Below are 27,186 nucleotides of genomic sequence, written 5' to 3' on the forward strand. Positions count from 1 at the left end.
ATTGTTTGTCCACCAATTACACACTGCATCCGTACATTCTTTTACGGTCGTGGATTATTAAAGCCACAAAAGGTGGGGATTTGTCACGTTAGCAAAGCTCAGGACTTCCCTGCACCTGAGGTTCTCAGGGAAGCCTCACCTCTAGACATTTATGTTTTATGTGATAAAATTAAAAATTAAAGGGAAAAGCACAAAGAAAAACAGAAGGCCCAGGTCAAGGTATGATGATATGAAACTTTCAGAGCAGCGCTGTGTGCAGGTAGAGGGGTCCCCCACCCTCACAGCAGGGCTGTGTGCAGGTAGAGGGGTCCCCCACCCTCACAGCAGGGCTGTGTGCAGGTAGAGGGGTCCCCCACCCTCACAGCAGGGCTGTGTGCAGGTAGAGGGGTCCCCCACCCTCACAGCAGGGCTGTGTGCAGGTAGAGGGTTTTTGCCTGCTCTGGGCAGACCCTCCTATCTGAGAGGTGGTTTGCACTATAGTCCCAGCCTGAGTCTCGAGCTCCATGTGCTGTTGGCCACTCTAGTAGGGAGTGCCAGGAATACTGCAAATCCATGAACCCTGCTGGGAAAACAAGTGTGCCATTAGTAGTGAATGACTTGAAGGGGTTTCCATGTGTCCCATCCCCTGCTTGCAATAGCGCAGCAGTGCTCAGAGGATGAGGAGTGAATTCCACAGTGTTCTGCATCTTGGCTGTCCTCAGAAGGTTACATCACTTGTTGCTCAGTCTGTCTAAACTTGGTTTTTTTTTATCTGCAAGATGGGGGTACTAGTGCCAACCCTGCCTATCTCAGGGTCATCAGAAGGCCCAGATGATCTCCACAGATAAGAAGGAAGGAAAGAAAGAAGCTGCTTGGTGCCAGACACTATGCAGGCCTCACAAGAAGCTACAACCAATGTAGACACAAAGCGTGAGGTTCAGAAGTTACCCACTCACGTAAGATTGCAGAGCTGGGTGAAGGCAGAGTTGGGGCTTTGATTCTGGCTTAGATCCACTCAGAATCCCCTGTCTCAGTGAGAAGAGACCAATTCAGCACTTTCTATGCCAGTAGGGGTGATCTCGTGTAGCAAGCTTTGATCTCTGCTTCCTGGTTGCACAAATAAATAATTGAGAACAGTAAAGTGACTGCCTGTCCTCCTTGAGAGGGTATATATTATTAAAATAATCTCCTAGTCTCTCTCCTGCCCCTCATTCCCCTTCTCCTTCCTGCTCTCCCTCTTTGTAATTTGACTTCCATGGAGAAGAGTAAGTGTCATGGTTTAAGATTAGCTGTAGTATTTTTTTTTTCTTTAAATGGAAGAGACTCAGGGAGACAAGAGAACTTGGATCCTTCTCACACCTGGCTCTGAGGCCTTTCTCACAATACACATCAGTGCCAACGAGCAGGCGTTTCTGTGACCACCGTGTTCCTGTGCTCAGATGGGCAGAGCAGAGCCATAGAGCTCTGGAGCGAGCTTGGCACGGAGAAAAAGGGCTGAGCCAAGTGGTGACATGGTGCAGTGAAATCATGACTGGGCTTTGGGGTGGGGGAGACCGGAGTTCCAGGGACCTGCCAAGTCACTGCAGTCACAGGAACCAGGCAGTGCACTTTGGCTTCTTCCCCAGGGGAATGGGGAACCACTACTGACCCCACATGGCTGTTGTGGGGATTGCTCCCTCGCCTTCCATAGGTAGCGGTTAAGAAGTAGACACATGCTCTGAGAAATGAGCAAACAAGCCAAGTAAGACGTTGTTAACCCTTGCTGGTCAGCTACATATAATTCCCCCAGTCATTGTCCATACAAGGACAGTAGTGGAACCTTCATAGGCTGGCCTCATGAGGAAGGTGTCATGGAAGACTCGGGTTTAGGTCTTCTCTTGAAGAATGGGTACCATTCTCAGTGGGGAAGAGAAGAGACCATGGCTGTTGGTGGAACTGTGGAGAAATGCCTGTGGGGTGTTCCTGAGCAAGGCCAGGCAGGGGTCAGGAGGACTGCGAGAGCACTCTGCATGCTCTCCACCTGCCCCTCCTACTACCCTCTCCCTTCAAATCTCAGTCTTCGTTAGTTTTACTGGAAGCTTCCTGGCCATGTCTATACCCTAATAATAAGTCCTTCTGACAAGTTCTCCAGTTAGGTTTTACATGTATTGTTGAAATTATCTGATTAGTATCTGTCCCAGTGTTTAATTCCTGTGAGAGCAGATGGGGCTTGTTCTGAGCAAAGTGCAGCCCGCACTCCCTGATATTAGGGGCTTTACAAACATTCTCGGTGAGGTGATAGACTAGACAGGAGACAGTTAATATCTGGGATTATCGATTCCCCTCAGGGAGCAAGTGTTGTGTTATCTCATTTAATCTTAAAGCAGTCCTGTGATCATGTGTTACTGGTTGGATTTTCAAGGTGGAGAAGCTGGCATGTGGGACTATTAAGTGTCCCTCCCTAGCAGCTGGGGGATTTGAACCTGACTGGGAGAGCTCTGAACCTAGCCATGCTGCTTCGTGTGGTAGAGTGGAGTCAGGCTTCCAAGCAGAGTGGGCTCCCAAGCAGAGCTTGTCTTAGGTTCTATTTGGACACTGGGAACATTTCTGTTCCCTTCGTATCCATCACTCCGAAAGAAAACGTAAGCCAAAAAGTATGGTTTTATGTCTGATGTCGTACATTTCTGCTGCTTCTACTTCCTGTCAAAGTACTTAGCCAAATTTATCCAGACAGCAACCTGGACTTTTAAAACTCTGATTCTAAGAAGATTCTAGACCACTTGCCTCTTCTAACCCCATTGAAGAAGCAGCATGTGCTTTCCACGGTGGGGCGGGTTTTTTAGGTAGAAGTATATGGTTGACTAAGATGGGCTTCTAGTTCCAAAAGCAGTTCTGGCTTGTGGACACAGAACTTCTAGAAGAGTCTTGCGTTTTGTCTGGGAGGCCAGCAAAGTCTGGTTGTCCCCAGGAATGGCAGCTGCCACTAGAATAACATAGTATTTTCAAGAAAAGTAAAACACAGCAATGTGGAAAATGACTTCTCCTAGGAATAGAAGTGGGCCAAGTGTCTTCCAGCCAGTCGCCTCACAGACGTTTGAAAGATCACCCGGGCAGCTGTGATACTGCAGGCCCCGTGAGTGGGAGGCATAGCTGACGTAATGTTCTGTGGTCTGCTGTGCCCTCCGTGAGGACTTACAAGCTCTAATGTGTGCTCTCACCACAACCCCTTGAGCATTACTAGTCATTGAACAGTTACGGAGACCAAGTCACCAGCCTCGAGTGTGGACTGTCCTTGCTGTCCATGCTCTTTCCCTCTCCTGAGCAGCTGACTACACAGGGTAGCACCTTGTCTCCCCGCCTGTGGCTGGACACCCATCATGTACTCAAGAATATGGTCAGACTCTTAGAAAGACCTTACTAACAGACACAGTTGCCCTCCGTAAACTTTGTTTTCAAGAGACTGTTCTGTGGAGAAGTTAATATTTCCATTAACTTCATAGAATAAATTTCTAAATTGGTAGCAAATACCCTTTGGTTTCCGTGGCATCCTAGATGATGGTTCCCCAAGTTATCATGTCAAGGTTTGCCTGTGCCATACAGCTGTGTCTCCTCTCTCTCTCTCCCTCTCCCCCTCCTCCTCCCCCTCCCCCTCCCTCTCCCTCTCTCCCCCTCCCCCTCCCTCTCCCTCTCTCCCCCTCCCTCTCCCTCTCCCTCCCTCTCTCTCTGTCAAGGGTTGCCTGTGACATATAGCTGTGTCTCCTCCCTCTCTCTCCCTCTCCCTCTCCCTCTCCCTCTCCCTCTCCCTCTCCCTCTCCCTCTCTCCTCCTCCCCCTCCCCCTCCCCCTCCCTCTCCCTCTCTCTCTGTCAAGGGTTGCCTGTGCCATACAGCTGTGTCTCCTCTCTCTCTCTCTCCCTGTCCCTCTCCCCCTCCCCTCCCTCTCCCTCTCCCTCCCTCTCTCTCTGTCAAGGGTTGCCTGTGACATACAGCTGTGTCTCCTCTCTCTCTCTCCCTCTCCCTCTCTCTCTCCCTCTCCCTCTCCCTCTCTCCCTCTCCCTCTCTCTCTCTCTCTCTCTCTCTCCCCCTCCCCCTCCCTCTCTCTCTGTCAAGGGTTGCCTGTGACATACAGCTGTGTCTCCTCTCTCTCCCTCTCCCTCTCCCTCTCCCTCTCTCCCTCTCCTTCTCTCCCTCTCCCTCCCCCTCCCTTTCCACCTCCCCCTCCACCTCCCCCTCCCTCTCTCTCTGTCAAGGGTTGCCTGTGCCATACAGCTGCCCTCACACTCAGGTTCTCACCCCCTCTCTCCTCCCCACCCCTCTCTCTTTCTGACGGTATCTTGGAAAGTACAGAAAGTCCAGGGCCCTCCCAGTTTTTATTCTGTGGTCTGTGTAAAAACCAGATGATGCCATCCTGACTTGGACTCTCAGAGGGATCAAACAGCGCATTAGTCACTGGCAAATCTTTCAGGTTCTTTACCTCAGAGTCGTCCCAGTTCCTCATTCTTGCCACCCGTCAACCATGAAGTTAGTAGTAAGAAAAACAAGTGAACACACCTCCCACCTCTCTTCTCCAGCACCAGTGACTAACAGGAGCGTCAGAGGGCTCAGATTCCAGAGTGACTGGCCTTCCTCACTGAGTTCTTTCTGCTTAAGTGGAAAGCTAGCCTGATTTCACCCAAGTGAAGCGCTTCCTCGCACTTACTCTGCTGCGTTCCTGTGCACCCTATCAGTTACAAGGGCATCACTTGTTTGGCTTGGTGCCCCTGCTGATCCTTGACAGACTGATCTCAGATCTCATCACCCAGAGCTGGGGCATCAGTCATTCAAGAACTTTTTATTCTTTGTCCTACACTTAAATGGAAAGGCCGCTTGCTAAAGTCACTTCATTTTAATACCAGAGAGAGCTTGAAGTGCTGTGTCTAAGAAATATTCATGCTTTGGGATAGTAAGGGTTAAAGTTAATGCAAAGCCTTCCTTTGCATTGGCTTGTTCCCCACTGTGGGAAGGCAGTAAGGAGTAAGTCTTGGTCCATTTTCTGTTATGATAGCTGATGAGTAGTTTACACAGAGTTAAAGTTCATTTGGCCAGCAGTTCAAAGGCTGGGAGGCTTCAGATTCGGCAGCCACATCTGGTGGGAACTCTGCAGTCTGAGGACAAGACAGGAAATTACATAACAAGATAGGCCATCCTGGCTTAAGTATCTCTTCCTCTTTGTGTAAAGGCACAGCTCCATTGGATAAGGGACTGACCCTTATGGCATATTTGACTTTACCTCCTACAGATCCACTTCCAGTACAGGCTGAAAACATTTCATGAGTTTTTGGCAGGGTTCAGAAGCAAACCGTTACAATGCTGCATCGGGGCTCAGTCAGGGAGGCCCTTGAGGAGTCTACCCAGCTGGTTGGAGGACAGGCCAGTGTTCATGGCCACAGTAGCTCTTCTCCATAGCCTCTAGGGAGTAGTACCAGAAGTGATCAAGCTCTGACAAAGGTTCCATTTTGGGAAATCCATATTAAGAAAAATTCTACAGAGCCCTGCCTCAGTGGAGTCTTGACAGTTGAAGGGGATGGTATTAGAAGCAAGCTGGCTGAGGAAGGCCGTGTCTTCACAAGACGCTTTATTAGCAAATGCAGGTGCTTCGTGTTTATTATCAGAAGGGCTTCCAGAGATGCAATGCATTTCAGCAATAGGTGAGATCTATGACAGGTTCTGACTTAAGAGATTCAAAGGGGAAAATGATGGCACTGAGCTTTTGGTGTGATTTTTGGTCTTCATGGGGGACAGGTCCTATGCTGTAGAAGTCAGGATGGTCAACTAGACAAGAAAGAAAACCTGGTCTCTTCTGTTTTTTCCTCTTTATTGCTGCTCCCATCGTGTTAGTGATATACACATAAAAATTACCTCACATGGAAACTTAACTGCATAAAAGAAGAGCCAAATAACCAGAGGTGAAACCTAAGAATTTCCATTCAGGGAGTTTGCTCTGTTATTTAAGAAACTTAAGAGGCGCCTGACATGTGCATTGTAAGTGTCAGAGTCCAAGGCGGAGGAAACTACTGAAAATAGGCGGGTGTCGTAGTAAGTGACAGTGGGCCACGCCATGGGCTTGCACTGTTGAAACCAGCATTCGGAGCCAAGTTACAGGGCACGGCATTAGGGTACATTCTTTTTTTCGTGCCTTTACTACATCAGTCATCCATTCTCTCCTCATGCATGGTTTTCCCAGTTTTTGTCTCCCAAAACTGTGACAAGGATACAGAGAATAAAACAGTTTCGTTAGTAAGGAGGATTACTTAGGGACGCGAGTGTTAGTTCACACTAACGATGCGTACTCTGTTTTACTGTCTTGCTTCCAGGATATTCAGGCTCACCACATAAAGCAATCCCCACTAACATTTCGATTTATTCCCATCCTGTCATGTGTTCATCATACATTTTTAAGTTAAGCTATAGTCACATGTATACATTTGCAAATTTTTATATTGTGTTTATGCTCACTGATTCCACTTTACAATAAGGTCAAATATACTAACTGTTAACAATGTGCTTCTCATATAGATTTGCAACTATGTGGGACCTGCAAAGGTTATTGTTCAGTTGGTCACAAATGGGAAAAATATCCACCTGCATGCCCACAGCCTGGTGGGCAAACACTGTGAAGACGGGATCTGCACTGTGGTAGCCGGCCCCAAGGACATGGTGGTTGGGTAAGTGGGGGCACACGGTGCGGCGGGAGATGGGAACGGTAGCACATGAAGCGCATGGGTGGGAAATCAATAAGCCCTTCATCACCGACCTGTGCGAGGCCTGAGAGGGTCTGAAAACACCCACACATACAAACCTAGGGAATGTGTGTGATTGCCTTTGAACCCTAAGGAAAAAAACAGTGATCAGATATGTGACTGCCTGAGACAATCCTAGCGTTTATACTCTTGGCCTCCCACAGGTGTGCGGTTCAGTTGAGTGACGTTATATTTATAGGACCTGACCTAAGAGCCATTTTCAATTTATCTTTGTGCCATTTTCAATGGTGTTTTTTGTCTCCTGGACATAAAGATAAAGACAAAAGCAAAAACAAAATGCCACCTCCTTAACTATACAGAAATGGTTACCTTATAGATGCTTTTTGCTTCTTTGGAGCAGGGTCTTCACTTGTAGTCTAAGGTTAACATGAACTAACAACTGTCCTTCTGCCTCCTGAGTGTTTAGGTGCTGAGATTGGAGTCACGCACCACCACAGCCAGCTCTGAGTTTATCTATTTGTGATTCCCTTAATAGATTCCTAGTGGGAACATTTGAGACATGAAGGAGATAAATATATATTGTTCCAACTCGATGCTACTTAAGAAGTATGCAGACTAAGTAACCAAGAAATGCAAGTTGGTTTGAGCATGCATTCGATCTTAACAGTAGATAGAGATTAGTGTATTCATTCAAAGTCAGTCAAATAAAACAATTTTTAATGAATGAAACTTTATGAAAATTATTTCATTTCTAAAGAATCAAAAAATAATAGATATAATTATGCCCTGAAGGTAAAAATGCTTGTTAAGCAAGTGTGATGACCCAGGTTCAGATCCCCTGGCTGCACAGAAAAGCCCATTGCAGAGCATGGGGATGTGTAATCCCAGCTCCCGTGGGGATGATGGGAGGCAGAAATGGGAGACTCTCTGGAATCCCATGTAGCAGACAAACAGTGGACTCAGTGTCAAACCTGAAGTTGTCCTATGACCTCTGCATACACACACAAATGTGTGCACACATAAAATAGATATTCGTTATTCTAAGGTTTTTGTTTGTTTGTTTCATTATCCTGAAACAGTAAACTAGCAGACAATGTAGTAACTTAACCCAGAGTGAAAATTGATGTAAGCATTCATTCATTTCAGAAACAGATTACTCTTACTTTGGGGATCCTTAAAAACCACATATGAGGGCCAATCCAGTAGCTCAGAAAGCACACTTTCCACCAAGTCTGAAACCTGAATTTAACTCCTATATCCCACGTGAATGGAGAACCGACTCTGACTTCCACATGTAGCAAAGGGTTATGCATGCAGCACACACAAAAATAAGTAAAACGGAATAAAATTTTAAAATAAAAATAGTAGTTGTCTTAGGCTTTTAATTGCTTTGAAGAAACACCACCACCACAGCAACTGTTATAAAGGAAAACATGTAATTTGCGTGGCTTACAGTTTGAGATGTTTAGTCTATTATCATGGCAGGAAGTGTGGTGACACACAGGCAGACATGGTGCTGAAGAAGGAGCTGAGAGTTCTACATCTTGACTTATAGACAAGGAAGTGAACTATGTCACTGGACTTAGCTTGAGCATAGGAGACCTCAAAGCCCACCCCCACAGTGACACACTTCCCCCAACAAGGCCGTACATATTCCAACAAAGCTACACCTTTTAATAGTGAAACTCCCTTTGGGACCCATTTTTTTTTTTATCAAATCACCACAATAGCTAATTAAAATAAGTTTTAAAAACAAAAGATAAGAGCTAGGGAGATGGATCCATGTGTTAAGTTTTTGCTGTACAAACTTCAGGACCTAAGTTTAGATCTCTAGCATCCACATAAAAAGTCAGGTGTAGAAAACCAAGAAAATAAATAAAGTAAAAATAGGGAAAGACTGGGCATGGTGGCACATGCCTTTAGTCCCAGCACTCAAGAGATAGAGGCAGGATCTCTGAGTTTGAGGCTAGCCTGGTCTACAAAGCAAGTTCCAGAACAGCCAGGACTACACAGAGAGACTCTGTCTCACACACCCACTCCAAAAAAAAAGCCAGATGTGGTGGTGGTGCACCTGGGGCCCTGTTGTAGTGTGGCGGGGGACCGAAGACAGCCAGCTAGTCTAGCCAGTTAGTGAGCACTAGGCCCAGGGAGTAACCCTGCTCCAAAAATGAGGTGGAGAAGTGACTGAGGAAATTTTCCTGCCATCACCCTGTGGCGTCTGTGCTTGTGGATAGACTTTTTGTTAATTTGATTAATTATGTATAACATCATTCAGAGTTTCCTAAGTTTCTAACATCATTCTTAGTTTAAGTGGTGTCTGCTAAAATCCCAGCAAATGTGGGCTTTTTATGCAAAGAAAGAAACTGCTTAATCACCTGTGGTGAAGTCTGGATTCCGTTGTCTCGAGTCCCTTGTTCTTGGGAGGCACAGACAGCTTTCGTGTTCCTGGGCATTTCTTTGTTTGACTATGAAGATGTTCAAGTGGGAAAAGCCTAGAGAGAGGAGCTTTTCTTTAAGACTCTAAAATCTGATGCTTTTGATGTTGAAGGAATGTATCTAAATGGAAGGAAGAAGCTTAAGGTGATTCTTGTGTACTTTTAACTTGTCTCAGCGTCTCCTGAAAGGGCGGTCCTCTTCTTGGTCTGTCACATTTGGGTCCCTTCCAGCTCCTGCCTGGCTTGTGAGAGGCGAATGCAGGGTTCTCGTCACTTTCAGACAGTTGATCCGTTATGGTTTCTGCTGATTTTACCACAGCAGTGCCCATCCCTTTAAAGCATTTGTAGTCTTTTGGTCTTGTTTAATCCATCTTCCAATTGCATACTTTTGAGGAAATTATACATGGAATTCTCTATTAGTAATATTTATTATTATAAAACTTCCAGTATGTAGTATGCATACTGTTGTTTCTCTGTGTTGGTTTAATAATCTTCAGTGATTTTAGAAGAAACTACTGGTGGCTGTCTCTGTAGCTCAGTGGGAGGGGCCTGCGTGGCGTGCACAGGCCCTGGGATGATCCCCAGCAGCAGCATCAATAAAAAGAACCAATGGTTATTTACTCTAACCTGCACGTAGCAATAATGCAATAGATTGTGCATCTGTAAGCAGAGGGAGGAGGTCTTCAGTGTCTTGTAGTGCAGTGGAGGGTGTGGTTCTGGAGTTGAGAGTGCTCACCGTTCATTTAGTAAGCATTTCACCATCTAATTCCCGAGTTTGCTCCCTGGGGTTTGATTTAGTTTTTGCTGAGTGGGACTTTCTAATGTTAGAAAGCTTCGAGAGATGTCATCAAGGAGATGCCACCTGAGTTATAGTAGCTAGCCACAGCAGCTTTTCTCACTGGGGTCCTTAGAGTGGCTGTACTCACTTTACATCTGGTATTTAACAGAGAAAATTCTGCCCACAGTATTTCCCAAAAGACACCATTTCTTTCATGATTCATTCATCTCTGTGACCTGTATCTTATTTTTTTTTTTTTTTTTTTTTTTGTGGATGTTAAAACAGCATGCTAGTTGCCTGGGAGCCAGAACAGAAATGAGGGCAAGTTGCATGACTTTGGAGACTTGAATTTCTTTTTTTACAAAACCAGGAAGACATACTATCTCCGAGCACTTTGTATCTTCAACATTTTAGACCAAGCCAATGTTAGCTAATGCTATAAAATAGCAAGAGCAAACTTGCCACTGTCTTTCTATGGTATGACATCGATTAGTTTATTTAGTTCTGACTTGTAGGCAAGAAATTTGGGAAGGCAGCCAAAGTCATTTCTTAGGCTTGTCAATACTGGAAATAGAACGCAGATAACCTGTTTTCAATAATACATATTACACTGAGTATAGATTCACAAGCAAGGCACCAGTCCAAAACATTAAGATATGTAAAAAGACACCAAGAAGACTCGCAGCTTTGCAGGCATCAAAACCAGAAGGATCCCACACACTTTATTTACGGTGTCTCCCACACCTTCTCAGTTTGAGTTTTCAATAAGTTTAATTACTGTTTTCAAGATTATTTTATCAATATTAAAACATTCATCTCTTTAAGTTTTGATTATGGATTTAATGATTTTAATATAGGGTTATTCTTTTAAAATTTTAGTTAGCTTTCATAAGTCCTCTCATTTCTTATTCATTTATTTAAATTTTACCACCTTTCTTGATTAAAAAAATCCTGTTTGGTATTTTATTTTGACCTAGAATGTTAATTTTTCGCCAACATTCTAGTTCTTTGAAACTTTTCATTCAGTGGAAAATGTCTGTGCTTTTCTGCTTTGTGTAGGCCACATTCACCAACAGCCACCACACCCTGTTTGTTTCCTGGCAACCTGGGTTGAAAGAGTTGTGCAGTTCTTTATTTTTCACAACTAATTTATAGAGCATATATCACTAAAGCAGTGGTTCTCAGCCTGTAGGTCGTGACCCCTAGGACTATCTGAAAACTCAGATATTTACGTTACAGTTCATAACAAAATTACAGTTATTAGTAGCAACAAAAATAATTGTATGATTGGGGGTCACGGCAACATGAGAAACGTATTAACAGGTCTCAGCATTAGGAAGGTTAAGAATCACTGCTCTGCGGGCTGTATAAATATAAAGCACAAAGGTGAACCTTTGGCCTCACTCAGTGGAACTGCTGCGTTATTAAATCCCTATTTTAGAGATCCAAACTAATTGAGGTTGGTCATTCTGTGTGACCAGACAGAAGAGGCCCTGACTGGAGAAGATTGGCCAAATGTGGACCTAGGCTCGAAGTGTGCCATTCCAAGTTGGGGTGTGCACTGTGGTCAGGGACTGCGTTTGAAGCCTGTGAAATCAAGGACTAAGTCTTGAAACAACAAATGCCAAAGAGGGGCCACATGTGAGCCCCAAACTGAATCCCAAAGGATTCAGACACATCACGACTTCAGAAACAGATGACAACGAAGATGAAAACATCTGTCTTACTGCTTCGTGGTTATTGGTGGCTACAGGGTCGCGTCAGCCTGGGTCTTCTTTTTAAGACTGATGCCAGCCTCCATCCAGGAGAGTGATTTCGCAGAGCAGTGTAAAGCCACTGTAAAGGTTCTCCAGCCTCAGCATTGCTCAGAATTAACTGAAGGGTTGGTTAAAACACTTTGTTTGTTCAATAGGTTTAGATCAAACCCCCAAATTTTCAGTATGTTCTAAAATAATGTTGATGTTGCTGGTCTAAAGACTCCCGTGTTATGAAAACAAGAGTAAGAAGCAAGGTTGTGCTGCCAGCCCTTTTATTAGCAGGTGTGGCCTTTCTGTTTTTAAAATGTCATTGCTGCAGTAGAAACCCTTTCAAGTGTTCATTTCTGTGGATTTTGATAACCACATGGCTACGAACATCAAGTGTGCACTGCTGCCAACCCCAGAATCTCCGCACACCTCTCAGCAGTCAACCCTTCCTCCACTAGAGGCCTTGAAAATACTGACAAGTTTCCTTTATATACAGTTTGCCTTTTCAGAATTACATGCCGCAGAGTCATACAGCACACAGCCTTCCAAAGCCTGCCTCCTTTCACTTGGCGCCGTGCACTGAAGCCCTCCATGCTGCTCCATGTGTCTGCCCTTGCTTCCTTTCAGTTACTCTGTGGTAATGCATTTAGGGACTGGGGCCTACGACCAAGCACACTTGTTTTTTTCCCAGGGCTTTGAGATAAGGGTCTCTGTGTGTGAGCATAGTTTTCCTTTCTCTTGGGTAAATATTCGGGGACAGAATGACAAGGACACAGGCTACTAGAGCGATGTTCACAAGAAAGGGCCAAGTCGTTTTCTAAAGTGGCTGAAGCCTTCCTTGTATTATTCCTTAGGTGCTCATATTTGTGATATACTAATAAAGTCTATTCTTGTTTTCTTTGACATTTTATTGTAAAGTTTTTCAAGCATTTTTGAAGTAAAAGTTATTGTAATAAGCACCTATTGTGCCCTTACCAGCATCAACAATTAATTATTGCACTCCCAAACTTGATTAAATACATTCTTACTTGAATATCTTCTGGCTATTAATACCTAATTTTACTGTGGTAGGAGGATATTTTATATAATTTGTATCATTTTAAATGTACTGCTGCCTATGTTATGGCTAAGATAACAACCACTGTTACTTCAAAAACGTGCTCACTCTTGTCTAGGAGATGCTCTATAAATATCAGATTATAGTGAGTTTTTAAAACAGCCCACTGCTCAGCCTTACAGACCAGGCAGTGATGATACACACCTTTAATCCCAGTAGCCACTCTAGGGATTAAAGTAACTGGGCAGTAGTGGTGCACACTTTAAATTCCAGTCCTAGAGAGGAGTATAAGACGTGAGGAGACAGCTCTCAGACACAGTCTCATTCTGAGGATTCAGGAAGCAGGATCACCATTTTGGACTGAGGTAGCCCATGGCTGGCTATTTTGCTTTTCTGATCTTCAGGCAAGCTTTATTTATTAAAATACAAATGAAATATCACTACATCAGTTGGGTCCGGATGTTCAAGTGTTATTCTAGCCTTGTATCCTAATGGCTTTTTGTCTATTAGTTCTATCAGTTACCAAGAGAGGAATGTTGAAATCACATTTATAGATATGTCTGTCTTCCTTTTGTTGTTATAAGATTTTTACCTCCCTTAATGTGGCTCTTCCTTATATCAGATGTATAAATATTTAGGATTCTTACTCTCTCTTGGTTAGTTGATATTTTCATCTCCTTTCATCCTTGGTAATGTCATTTGCTCTAAATATCCACCTTGACTGATAAGACTATACTTAGCATGATCTCACTGCATGTTGTATGTATGTGAACCTAAGGGCAGCACACTTTGACTTCTTGCTCTGGGCCTTGGGCTGTCATGTCATGTATTTTACGTATGTAGACATGCGTTATAAGTTCCACAATACATTTGTTTTGTGCGGTTTGTCTGTTTGTTTGCCATAAACAGAATAGTAATTTTTCAGTTAGTTGAATAAATGAGGGCCATGAGCTTGTATTAACTGACACACATTCGCATCTCCATTGCTCTTCATCCTGCTTTATAGGTCAGGGTTTCTGGCTGGCCATCCCCCGCCAGCATCACTTCCTTTACCTTTCCTCGTTACTGCTGACCTGGTGCTGATGGGCTCGTTTCGGTCTGCTGCCTAAAGTCTTCTCTTCATCTCTGCTGTTCAAAGGTGTTTTTTGAAGAGCAGAGGATCCTAGGTTGACAATGTGTTCTTTCATGTCCTGGTTTTATGTTGATTCACCATCTGAGGGCTTGACCTGTTTCCAACAAGAGCTGCTCTGTGCATCTTGCCCGGGTCTGCTGTATGAAATCTGTCTAACGGTGTTTCTGACTCCTCTCTATCCGTAGTTGTGAGCCATGACAGCTTTGAAGGACTGAGGTATAGTTTTCTTCATAAACTTGAGCTTCTTAGGATTCCTAGATCTCTGGATTTTTTATTAAATCTATAAACTTTCCAACTGTTAAATTTTCTGTTCACTGCTTCTCTGTCTGTGACCTCCCCACTTCCTCTTCTGTTTTCTCTCCCATCTCTCTCAGACTAGGGACAAGTTGGCACCATTACTAAAGTACCCTCTAAATATTCAATCTGATGCTTAATGTATTTTGAGGCTTCTTGAAGTGGTCCAGCCCTATGGGTCTAGGAGAATGGCAGCTTTCCCCAGCCTTTGAGGGCTCTTTCTCCAACATCACTGGCAGCTAAAGGTATCCCCAGTGTTACTGTATCAATCCTAGTCTCTGTTTGCCTTAAGTCTACCTGTCTGCAACTGCAAAGCACTGGGCTCCCATCCTGCAGCCTGCTTATTAAGCCAGGTAATTGTAAGAGACACTTTATTTATCTCTTTTCTTGAGGATCGCTGTTCTGTGTCCCCTGTTCCCAGTTCCTCACCCCACTGTGGACTGTGGCAAAACATCAATGTGTGTATTGTTTACTAGGCTAAATCCTTCCTTCGTGGCTGACATAGTAAGTAAGGGTGATGGCCGTCTTCAGATGTGAAGTCAGGTTACACGTAGGCATGCACCGTGGAGAAAATGTGAAGTCCACTAGCTCATCAGTCACCCAGTTTGCCCTGGCCTGACTCACATGTGGTGAGACTGGTTATAGTGCCCTCTGCAGAGATTACACTGTACACCCCAGCCCTGGCAACAGTTTAGTGTGTTATACGGTATATGCCATATATTACCTTCATAATGTAAAAATCCCAAATTCCGATGTTCGCCTAACTCAGAGTGGCGTAAGACCTGAGGGCTTCTATGTTTTTTCAGAGTGTGCTTTGCTGAACTAAAGCCCACTCCTCTCACAGCCTACTTAACTTTTGGTTCTTTTTGCTGATCATCTTCGTGCATTTCTCCAGCTTTGCAAACCTGGGCATACTTCATGTAACCAAGAAAAAGGTGTTTGAAACCCTAGAAGCACGGATGACAGAGGCGTGTATAAGGGGCTATAATCCTGGACTCTTGGTGCATTCTGACCTTGCCTATCTACAAGCAGAAGGTGGAGGAGACCGGCAGCTCACAGGTAAGGCTACTATGTCTCAAAAGAATGACTCTGTCCATCAGCCTGTCAGCCCATGAGGGCAAGGGGCTAGTGCAATTGAGTTGTTCTGCACTAGACACCTCCCTCATGCACAAAGCCTTTACACACTGATTTCCCTTCTCCGTGCAGCCGGTGCTGTAGCCGGCATTTTTCACTCTACTCTCTCACATACTGTGTGTGCCTTAAACTCTGAACCAAAGTAGAAAGGCAGGACAGGGAGTGGATGGCATAAGACAGTTGTTACAGTACTCAGAGAAAATGCAGGTTTCCGTTGATGGCTTTAATTTTGAACAATTTAATGGGGGCTGTTATATAAAATTTTTCTAACGGTCAGAATTTCAAGCCAAATTAACCAAAAGGAAAAAGAAGACCTAAATGATTAAATTAAAGATGAAAAATGGGGAATCATTACCAGAGATTCAGGTGACATTCATAGGATCATTATGGCATGCCTTGAAAACATATATTCCAAAAACTAGAAAATCTTACAAAAACTGGCAAATTCAGATATATTTGGTATGTCAATATTAAACTAAGAAGATATAAATAACTTAAACAGACCTAAAACAAGCAATGAAATTGAAACAGTAATAAAAATGCCTTCCAACTAAAAAAGGCCCAGTCCCAGATGGAATCACAGCGAAACTCTACCAGATCTTTGAAGAAGAATTAACATAAATTATCCTTAAACTGTTTCATAAAATAGAAAGGGAAGGAACATTACTGAATTAATCTTCTGAAGCCAGTATAATCTTTATACCAGACCCAGATAAAAGCATAACAGAAAAAAGAGAAAAGAATCCAATTATGAACATGGATTATTAAGTTCTTAATAAAATGATACAAACCCAATTCATCAACACACTATAAAGATTATTGACCATGATCAAGTTGGCTTCATTCTTAGAACAGAGAATGGTTCGGCATATGAAGACTAATCAATGTAAGGCATAAATGGACTTGAGAACAGAAACTGCAGGTCATCTAAATAGATGCTGAAAACTTTGGACAAAGCACAACATTCCTTTATGATCTTCAAAAGAATAGTAATAAGAGAACTATACTTCAGCATACTAAAGGCTATATACAATAGACATATAGCCAATAGTATTTGTACTGAAGGGAAAATGAATGCAGTTCCCTTGAAAGCAGGAATAAGATAAGGTATCACCTTTCTCCACTCTCACTCAACATAGTGCTTAAAAGCAGCAATAAGGAAAGAGAATTAAATAAAAGGATACAAACGGGGAAGGAAGAGGTCAAAATATCTCTATTTGCAGACAATATAATCCTATATACAAGAAAGCCTCAAGAGTCCACTGGAAAAGCTTAGGTCTGATGAAGTGTCAGGGTACAGATTCAACATGCAAAACTCAGTGACTTTCCTATATACCAGTATTAAACATGCCAAGAAGAAATCAGCAGACATATCAACCGTGTCTAGTGATAGCCATGCCAATAGCTTCAAAATAAGCAAACCAGATTCCTGGCAATAAGCTAACATATGAAAAGGCCTTTGCAATGAAAACTTTAAGACACTGAAGAAAGAAACAGGGAACCATAGATGGGAAGACCGCCATGCTCCAGAGTCTACATAATTAATATCACAAAAATGTTACCAAGGGTGGTCTATAGATTGAATGCAATCTACATCAAAATCTCAATGGCATCCTTCATGGAAATAGAGGACAAGTATCCTAAAATTCATATAGAAGCAAAAGGCCTCAGGTAGCCAAAGCCATAGGGAAGTAAAAAGGGTATTGCTAGAGGTATCACAATTGCTGCTTTCAAGTTACACTGTAGACCCATGGTAACAAAAACAACATGGAACTGGCATCAAAACAGACATATAAATCAGTGGAATAGAAAATTAAGCAATAAATACAATTATAGCCACCTGATACTTGAGAAAGATGCCAAAATATGCATTAGAGAAAAGAGCCTGTTCAACAAGTGACGCCGGGGAAATGGATAGCCACACATAAAGAAGGGAACTAGATCCCGCCTCATCCAGTACCAAATCCATTCAGCATGGATCAGAGGTCTCAGCATAAGAGTCGATCGTCCGAAACATACAGAAAGTGCTCCGTGAGGCGGGTAGGCAAGGGCTTTCTGGAAGGCATTCCAGCTACTCAGGAAATAAAATCAACCACTAACAAATGAAATTAGAAAGCTTCTGTGAAACAAAGGAAATTGCCTCCAATATGGGAAAGAGTTTCTGGTGGCCATGTATCTGACATATTAATATCTGGTTATATCAAAAACTGAAAAAATTAAATTCCAGGAAAGCAAGCAATGCGGTCAATGAGTGGGCTAAGTAACAAGGGCAGGGCTCTCAAATGATGAAGTGCAAACAGCCAGCAAGTGTGAGGAAATGCTTTACACCCCTCACCAGTAAAGTTGCTTCAGAATTCCATCTCACCCCAATTAGAACGGCAGTCATTAAGATAACAAGCAGCTGCAGCCTGGCATGGGCCCCAGCGGCCTAGGGCTTGCCTAGTGTAGGCAGTTCTGGGTTTGATTCCCAGCACTGTATGGAAACAGATAGGGTAGCACACGATCCCAGCGCTTGGGAGATGGCGTCAGGAGGAGCTGAACTGCACGGTCACCCTCGGCTGTATATTGCTGTCGTTCAGCAGGTTCTTTTCACAAACTCTGCGGGCCTGAACTCGGTCCCTGTGAGCACTTGGCGGAAGGAGAGAACCACTTTCCTCGGGTTGCCCTCTGACCTACACATAGGCACTGCGGCCAGCAAACGACAATAGATAAATAAATGAGAAAATCAGCATGGAGAGTTCTCAAAAGTAGAGCTGCCATGTGTATACTTGCAAAACTCTAAGTCAACATACTACACAGACATGTCGACTTGCACATACATGTTTGTTGCAGCCATATTCATGAGTCAAGTTAAAGAGTCCTAGCTCTCCATCAACAGGTGATGGATAAAGGAAGTATGATATATATGCATAATGGAGTTTTATTCAGCCACTAAAACAGGCATACCCAGGGTAGTCTATGCAGCTGGAACTGACCATGTCAACTGCAATAAGCCAGACTCAAAACATCACATGCTGTCTCTCCCCTTTCATATAAATGTGTTAAGATTATTTGCACATACGTGTGTAGGACGTGAAAGTGAGAGGAAGGTATTCTGTTCGTAGAAGGGAAATAGTGGGTATGGGAGGGGAGCCAGGAGGCTGTGGGACTGAGGGCTTGGTCTGCTGGGATGAAGACATCTCTCTGAAGCCTGTCACTATGCCAGTAAAAACCTTTAAGGAAGTGATTCTAGAGGAAAATAGTTGGTGTTTCAGATGGTCTTTGTGTGGGCTTCTGAAAATACACTGTGTTAAATGTTCCCACTCTCACCTGCCCGGGCCTGAACAGACTGTACTGTGTGACCCTAGACAGGGAGAAAGAAATCATCCGCCAGGCGGCTCTGCAGCAAACCAAGGAGATGGACCTGAGTGTGGTGCGCCTCATGTTCACAGCCTTCCTTCCCGACAGCACCGGCAGCTTCACCCGGAGGCTGGAGCCCGTGGTGTCGGACGCCATCTACGACAGCAGTGAGTAGCCGTCCTGAGGCAGGGCAGCGTCACCTCACTGCTTACTAAAGCGTGAGGCCTACAGTCACCTTGAGTGCTAGTTTATTGTCTACAAAGTGTGACCACTGCAGTCTAGGGAAGAGGGTTGGTGTCCATCTTAGGCCACACCCACTGTAATGTTCTTTCTTCTGAAAGTGCATTATGTCTTGATGTGTAACACCGATTTCTTACTTCTGGACACGAGACTGTAAGATAGATGGCTGGTGCTCTTTAAAGTAACCTTATTTTTTTTTTTTTGCCCCTGGCAGCTATAAAGAGAAATTAATAAAAGACAATTATTATTTTTATCTGCCCTTGTCCCCACTTGGTAATACATTCATTAAGACAAGAACTTCGAGGTAACTCATTTCTTCTGGTCTGTAGATACTAGAACATGGAGGGCTTTCCATGCCTTTAGCACTTACTATGTAACTGTTGTTTGCCATGCATTGGGCTTGATAAGCAGCTGCCTCAGGAAGCCTGCAAGCTCAGAAGTCTCATAGAATATAGGTTATAGAATATGATGTACAAGAAAAGCTCGTGTTCCACATGCATCAGCTAGATGATTTGTCTGATTTAAACAAGTGTAACGGGAAGTGAAAAGTTTATCAAATAAAAAAGATTCTTACTCAACGGAGAACCTTAAAACGCAGCTGTTGGAGTTTTTAAAGGGGAAGCTTCATATTGCTTGCTAGTACACACAGCTTTGCCCCAAACCACACAGAATGCTAATTTAGTATGGGGAAAGGAAACAGAACATCTTCATTTTTCTTTGTAGAATAAAAAATAAGGTAGCCTAAAAACTGTACTTTTCTTAAAACTTTTAGGACTTTTGTAAGTGGCATAAAATTAGCATGAAGCAAGCCACTGGCCTGGCAGTTCTGAAAACCTCAGGAAACCTTCCTTCCATATCAGCCTGTGTGTTAGGGGAACCAAACACCATCATCCAGGGAAGCAAATGCCACCATCCACTCCTCACCTGCTTGGGGATAGTGAGTGGCCCAGGCCCAGGAAGTGCTTCAAGGACACTGGCAGCTCTTCCTGCTCTGTTTGTGTCTTTGTAAAAGCAGTAGGAGTGAGCTCATCTGTCGAACTTTGTGAAACCAGGGCTAACCTAGGGTGTGCATTGTTTTCTCCCTGCGGACAGAGGCCCCCAATGCATCTAACCTGAAAATCGTAAGGATGGACAGAACAGCAGGGTGTGTAACAGGAGGAGAAGAAATCTACCTTCTCTGTGACAAGGTTCAGAAAGGTATGTGTACACCCCAGGCTCCAGACGTGAAATGTAGTTGTCAGGTTCCTCTGGGAGCTGCTCACAGTAGACCAGGGGTGTTCTCCCTTTTCCTGTGGGATCTCTCAGAAACATTTTCAAATGTATAATGTGTTGTTTTTGTAAAACCTGAGTTTATAGTTCAATTTCCCACCGAAGTAAAAGGATAGTGATTATACATAGAGCCGCTCAGCATGCTAACACTTAATAAACTTTGTTCCTGGTACTCAGTTAAACTAAAGTAACTGTTATTATCTGAGTTTTACATAACATAAAATTACAGACCCTGCTTCTATTTCTGTGCTGTGTTGTAATTTGGGGGAGCTCCCCAGTCCCTTCCACGTGTCCCTCTGATGCCAGTGGGGAAAGAGAAGGGTGACGCACACAGGTTCCTCAGCACATTTCCCTCGGTGTGCATTCTGAGAAGTTCCTGATGTTTGCTGTCATTAGCTATAGCAAGATTGGGAAATTAGTAAAAGCTGAAGGGGTAGTTACTTTCCCAAACTTCATTTTAAATAAAATTACAAATAAATGTTCTATTGTAAAACAAGTTTGTTTAGCCTGGTGTCTCAGGGTTTCTACTGCTGTGTCAAACCTCATGTCATGATCAAAACCAGCTTGAGGGTGGAGAGAATCTATTTTAGCTCTCAGTTCGTAGTCCATCATCCAGGGAAGACAAGGCAGAGCTCAGAAGTGGAGCCTGGAGGCAGGATCTGATGCAGAGGCTATGGAGGGACACCGCCCCTGGATTGGTCCTCATAGCTTGCTCTGCCTGCTTTAAAACCCAGACCCACCTGCCCAGGGATGGCACTGTCCACAGTGAGCCGGGCCTTCCCACATTATCAGCCAAAACCAAGTACACCACAGGCCAGTCTGGTGGGGACATTTTCCTCAGCTGAAGTTCCCTCTTCCCAAACGACTCTGGCTTGTATCAAGTTGCCAATGAAACTAATCCCAGCATGGCTGGTATCAGTCTACACCCAACCCACTGAACCAAAGTCATGTTCATTTCCAGACCCTTGGCTGTATGTGCCATGGGCAAAATTGTTTATATTTAATTCTTAATATTTATTATTAAACTGAAATGTCTCATCATCAGAGGCCTTAGAAGACCATCTATATCATATTGATACAATGGCTTGACCATACTATTCTCAATACTGCCCATAATGCACCTGGAGATGGGGGTACCTGAGGGTCTGGGGACCCATGCTAGCAAGTGTGTGGCCTAGTTAAGAAGGTGGGCTCAGAACCTACTCTTGGGTACCAGTCCCTGCTCTGCCAACCCTGCCCTGGGAGAAACCACTAGAAACAACAAACCACGCCTTGAAGAGATATGATGTGGCATTCCCAGGGCCGGTCTTGTCACCAAACCATGGTCCTGGCTCTAAGGTCTCAGTGTGTTAGGTCCCTCTGTCTAAAGGAGGCAGCTAAGCCACGGAGGGGTTCAGCTGTGCAGAGGTGCCTCCAAAGGACAGAAGAGAGCTCGCTGTGCACTGAACAACTAGAATAAAAACATGACAAATTGAATGTTAGTATTGTAATACAGGTGCAGTTCCCTATCACATACATACGTAAAATGGAAAACAAAGGGTTGGAGGTAGGATAAACAGAGACAGACAGACAGACAGACTATGAAAATGACAGATGTCCTACTCTACTAAGTCTGGGATAGACCTATTCAAAGGCAAAGAACTGGATCAGAAAACAGTGAGATGGTTTATTCAATCCTAATATATCTAAAATTATATTAACATAGACATACCAATTTTCACCAGTCAGTAGTGTGGTCCTGCATAAGAACTGAGAAGTATAGTCAGAGAGTTGCCAGCCTGAATTGCATGTCCTGGTTCTGTTGAACTAGAGTCTGTGACTAGAGGGTTAAAAACAAATCCTGGTTTCCTCACAAGAGGACATGGCCATCGTGGTATTTAAACCAGTTGCTTAGTAGGGAGTCAGGAAGTCGTATGTGGCGGTAGGACAGCAGAGACTGTAAGAGCTGGGGCCCTGCCTCTGTGATGCTTACATCCTGACTCCCTCACTTCTCAGCCATTCCTTCTTGGGTAACTTAAGACACGATCTGAGGCTGGCAAGGTAGCACAGAAGTAAGGGCACTTGCTGTCAGGCCTGACAACCTGAGTGCAACCCCTGGGATCGCCATGGTGGAAGGAGTGGACCACCTTCCATAAGTTACCCCCTGAGCTCTGGATGTGCTTGTAACATACACGTGTACTCCCACGCATATGCACACACCAATAGACCACAGATTCTTTCTGCAAATGAGGACAGCACTAGTACACCTACATCCCAGGACTGATTTGAGGACTAGGTGAGTTCATATTTACATGTAAAGCACTGAGGACAGCGTCTGCCACATGGGAAGCTTCATTTATGTCAAGTGTTACAGCGTACATCTCCATACCGGGCTGAGTCACACCTATGGGTTCTGATAATCTTCCATCCTTCAAGTTTCCCAGAAATGAGATAGTTTAAGGGTGGAGAAATAGAAGGTTCATATGTTGACTAAGACAGAGCTTAATGGATTGGGCAAATCTAATACTCTGCCACTGTGAATAAATAGTAGATCCCATTCCCAGAGTAAATAGTGTGTATTTAGTGGAGTCAGTGATCTGTGAAGACTTTAAATGGTGCAAATCTCCTGCTACTCATTCTTTTCAAAGCATTTACATTTGCGTGAGGTAGAGTTATGTGCCAGCTGCATTTGTTAGCATGCTCGTCAACATTGCTACACCCATTGCAGTCATATGCCTGCATGTGACCATTTGCAGATGACATCCAGATTCGGTTTTATGAAGAGGAAGAAAATGGTGGAATTTGGGAAGGATTTGGAGACTTTTCCCCCACGGATGTTCATAGGCAGGTAGGTGGGTCGATACTGCGGGTTTTATTTTAATACATGTTCTGCCTCGGTGAAATTCAGTGCTCTGTTTCTACATACTGAAAAAGAGACCGTCATAAGTCTCTTTAGCATCCATACAGCGGGCTATTTTTATGGCTCTTTCAGAGAAGTGCCCAAACATAGAGCTATGGGCAAGGTGCTGCTAGAACATTGGCTCAGAGAGCCTGGCATGGCGCCTCGTGGGTGTCTGCTGTCCAGGTGCTGAAGGCAGTGGCCCTCAGCTCCTCCCTTGAAAATGTCTCAATATTCACCATTACGGCAAAGCCTGAGGGAAGGAGGCTGAGACGGATGCCATCCTGAGGAGCCGGGGTCTCCAGCTGCTTAGATGACCATGGTGAAGAATGACCTCTGTCGATGTGATGGAATATCATGCAGTTACTAGAAAAGGGGAGTCTGTGCCCAAACAGAGACCTGAAACAGTGCTAAGACTTATGAGGTCATTGATTGAGGACATGCTGTATATAAAAACAGTTCAGTGTTCACATGCCCAGGAAGCCTGAGAAAATGACAGCAGCTCCCTCCAGGAATCTGCACTGAAGAGGTGCCTGAATGTGAGAGTTATCTGTGTGTGCCACTGTGCTTCTCCTATATTTTATGAGACCTTGCTGTTGTGAATATAAACATAGAAAAGACGAAACTGAGTATGTCCAGTGCCTGACTGTTTGAGTACGACCTCAGATTAGCACATGACGCCTCCAGCCCAGCGTTACTTCCCGTGGCGTGTCTGGCCGCAGGCTGACAGTGGCGGCCCTGATTCCATCTGCTTCCACACCCAGTCCTTCAGTGCTGCCCTGTATGGTCTTGGAGGTGTTTAATGCAATTTGAAAGAGAAATAACTAAGATGAAGTAATTAGGATAATTAACCAGCATACTGTTGGGTTTTACTTTCACGGGGGCAATATAATAAAAACGTATGCTGGGCTGTGGTAGTGCAGGCCTTTAATCCCAACACTTGGGAGGCAGAGGCAAGCAGATCTCTGTGAGTTCAAGGACTACCTGGTTTACAGAACAAGTTCTAGGACAGCCAGGACTGTTACACAGAAAAACATTATCTCAAATAAATAAATGATAGATAGATAGATAGATAGATAGATAGGAAGGATGGGTATAGCATACTGGCTGGAACTTTGTCCAGGTGCTGGATTTCATCACACTTTATTTAAGCCTAGAGTATAAATGTATGCATACAGAACGTGCCTGGTGCTCACCACCACCAGATAACAAATACCCTACACCAATGTTTGGGTTTTTTTGTACTCTACAGTTTGCCATTGTCTTCAAAACTCCAAAGTATAAGGATGTCAACATTACAAAACCAGCTTCTGTATTTGTTCAGCTTCGGAGGAAATCGGACTTGGAAACGAGTGAACCAAAACCCTTCCTCTACTACCCTGAAATCAAAGGTACCTGGGTTGTTTAGACTCTGCTGTATGGGGGTGAAGGGTTTATTTTTAGAGACCAGAGGATAATGTACTGAGGTCATGGAATGACCTCTACCATTGAGCTGTAACCCCAGTTCTCCATTTATAGTAAGTGCCCAAAGCAGAAGCATCCACAAACCATATGATGTTGTGGAGACAGCCCTGGATCCCATGGTCTAAAGGCACCTCCAAAATCGTCTTCTTCAGTCAGAAGCATTTGGGATATTATTGAGGATGAATAAAATCAAGGCTCCCTGGCTTTATAAAATAGATGATCAGAGCAGGAGTGTGGCACCTTGTTTGTCCTGGGAGAGATGATCTGAGTGCTGAGATGAAGGAAGCTGAGGCAGGTGAGGGAGGTCAGCCCCCGGCGCTGGAGTGTGTGTAGTCTGAAGGGTTCTACATGGACACTAGAGTGATGGCTAGGCCTGCCCGCGTGCTGTCTGGGATGGCACAGGCAGAAGGATGCAAGAATCCAGTGGTGCTTCGGAAGTGTTCAGACAGGTCCCAGTGCCTGGGAGTGAGCATCCAGCAGACACTGCCGTGAAGGTGCTCTGGAGACCCGGACCTCGGGTGCAGGAAGTGAAAGAGAGGCTCAGAGTCTCAGGTGGGAACTTACAGTGTGGCTAAGTGGATAGGAGGATCAAGAGAGAAAAATGTGAGGGTGAAAGAGAAGCTCTGTGTAAACATGTTTCAGTTCAGGCCAAGTGTAGGGAGGCCAATCAGAGGCCAGATCCCAGTGTCGGTTAGGTCAGCAACATGACTGTCCCCAGATGCAGGGTTCTGGCTGAGATTGGGTCCAGAGGGGCAGCCACACTGGGGACCCCCGGAGTTGCTTCCCTGAGGGCAAAGCATGGTGGTATTCAAGAACCTCTGTGGCAGAACCATTTCGAAAGCATTTGTGAAGTTCATATTTCTTTCTGAGGTATGACCGGCTGCTGCTGGGTCAGATGTATGGTACATTCCGTGGCTGGCCTACTTCCTTCCTGGTCTGAAGTCTTCTAGATCCTTCTGCCCACACAAGGCAATATGAAAACCCATGCTGTACCTGAGGCCCTGCCCTCTGAAAATAGGAGAAAAAAGTAGAATTCACCTTGTGAAATATGCCTTCAAAATAATGTTATCTTTGCTGATGCAGAATGATGAGAACAAGAAAAGAAAGCACGGGTTAGCCACACAGGACGTGAGCCTAGGGATGTCCCAGGCTTGACTCCCGGACTGCCTTTTCTGGCAGTGTCTGCATCAGCAGAGTGCACTAGCGGAGGCCCAGCTTCCTCAGCACTCCACCTCAGCAGAGCAGGGGCTCTCTACTGCCTGGCTTAGAGGACGGGGTTCTCTGAAGATCCAGTGTCATCGACAGACTTCCAACACACACCATCTAGGCCCTCACGAATACAGATACAGCTCCATAGGAAGCAAACAATATAAGAATTATCTGGAGAAATAGAAGTGGTCACAACTCCAAAGAGAGAATGGCTGCCGTGCATGTATTACGATCAAGTTATTATATTAGAACTCTTAATTGGAGATTATAGATTTCCTTGTTTTGTTTTTTTAATATTTTTTCTTTCTGATGTATAGGCACCATTGCCTGTTTGTGTATCTGTGCACCACACCCATGCCTGGGGCCTGAGGAAGCTAGAAAGGGGTTTCAGAACCCTGGAATTGAGGTTTCAGAGTTACCATGTGGGTACAAATATAACGAAGAAGGCTAACAATACATTAGATCCATGAATTAAGGCATTAGAAGTATACGAAACATTGCCCTCCCGTTGCCACCCTGAACTCTGTGTCCTTTGGAGTCATTTATTGATACCTCATCTTACAAACACTTCTTGGGGACAGCGAGATCAGGGAGACAAAATAACCAAGCGAGAGGTGATTATGGGGTGAGAAGATGCTCAAGGACCTTCTGCACTGAGTGTTCAGTAGGAGAAACTGGAAGTTGGGATGGAGAACAGTCACGTTTAAAGCTATGAATGACATGATCAAGCTAAATACAGGCATTTTCCAGAGACACTGGAAACTGAGACTGGGGTGATTTCAAGGTGCACGTGCAGGAAAGGCTGGCAGAGGCTGGACTTCTCTCTCTGTACTGCAACATCACCAGCTCTTCTCTACAGTCAGTCTTAATGAGGTGTTATGAGCAACACTGTTTTGAAGTGTTGCCCACAAAGCAGGAGTCTGCTGTGATGAAAAGTCACCAGACCCTGGGTCTGACCTCTCGGCCCTATGATGAGAAAGTCACTTAGCCACCCCAGCTTCAGCTTCCTTCTCTGTGGGAGAAGATTCTGCAGACGTGGCCTGAGCTTCCTTCTAGAGCGTGCACTAGCGGTATGCCCTGTGAAGCACCCGGGAAAGCAGCCGAGAGACTGAGTGAAGCATGGGGGGGGGGGGGGATTTGAAACCTAAGATGTGAAGGCTCATTTGTGAAGGTCGTCCTGCAGCATTTTCTAAATTAGGGTCTTGTCACTGAAATAATCCTGGCAATGGTATAGCTTATATTTTGAAAATTATCTCTTAAAAATTTGAATTTGGAGGCTAGAGAAATGGTTGAGCAGTTGAGAATGCTCATTGCTTTCAGAGGACATGAAATCTGTCTCCAGCACCCACATGTACCAGTTCACAGCTGCTTGTAACTCTAGCTGTGGGAGACAGCACCCTCTTCTGGCTTAAACAGGTACCTGCTTACTTGCGGCTTACACTCACGGACACATAAACAAAAACAAACATTTAAAAACTTTGATTTCATGGTGAAAAGTAAGGCATCTCTACTTCAA

The 27,186-nt window shown here is 44.4% G+C and overlaps 1 protein-coding gene across 2 annotated transcripts in view; it reads left to right on the forward strand.

Annotated features, from left to right (window-relative positions):
• The window catches only part of Nfkb1 (nuclear factor kappa B subunit 1), a 116,955-nt gene that overhangs the window by 64,645 nt on the left and 25,124 nt on the right, over positions 1-27,186 (forward strand). For both annotated transcript variants that reach the window (XM_041655084.1, XM_041655092.1), the window contains exons 7-12: positions 6,512-6,660; positions 15,033-15,196; positions 18,619-18,777; positions 19,943-20,047; positions 22,855-22,946; positions 24,250-24,388. In XM_041655084.1, coding sequence (XP_041511018.1) covers positions 6,512-6,660; positions 15,033-15,196; positions 18,619-18,777; positions 19,943-20,047; positions 22,855-22,946; positions 24,250-24,388 — 808 coding nt within the window. The remainder of the gene's footprint in view (positions 1-6,511; positions 6,661-15,032; positions 15,197-18,618; positions 18,778-19,942; positions 20,048-22,854; positions 22,947-24,249; positions 24,389-27,186) is intronic.

The sequence above is a fragment of the Microtus oregoni genome, unplaced genomic scaffold (assembly GCF_018167655.1).
Source record: "Microtus oregoni isolate MIOR12 unplaced genomic scaffold, Mior012 000000F_ref0000247, whole genome shotgun sequence".
In the NCBI taxonomy this organism is placed as follows: Eukaryota; Metazoa; Chordata; class Mammalia; order Rodentia; family Cricetidae; genus Microtus; species Microtus oregoni.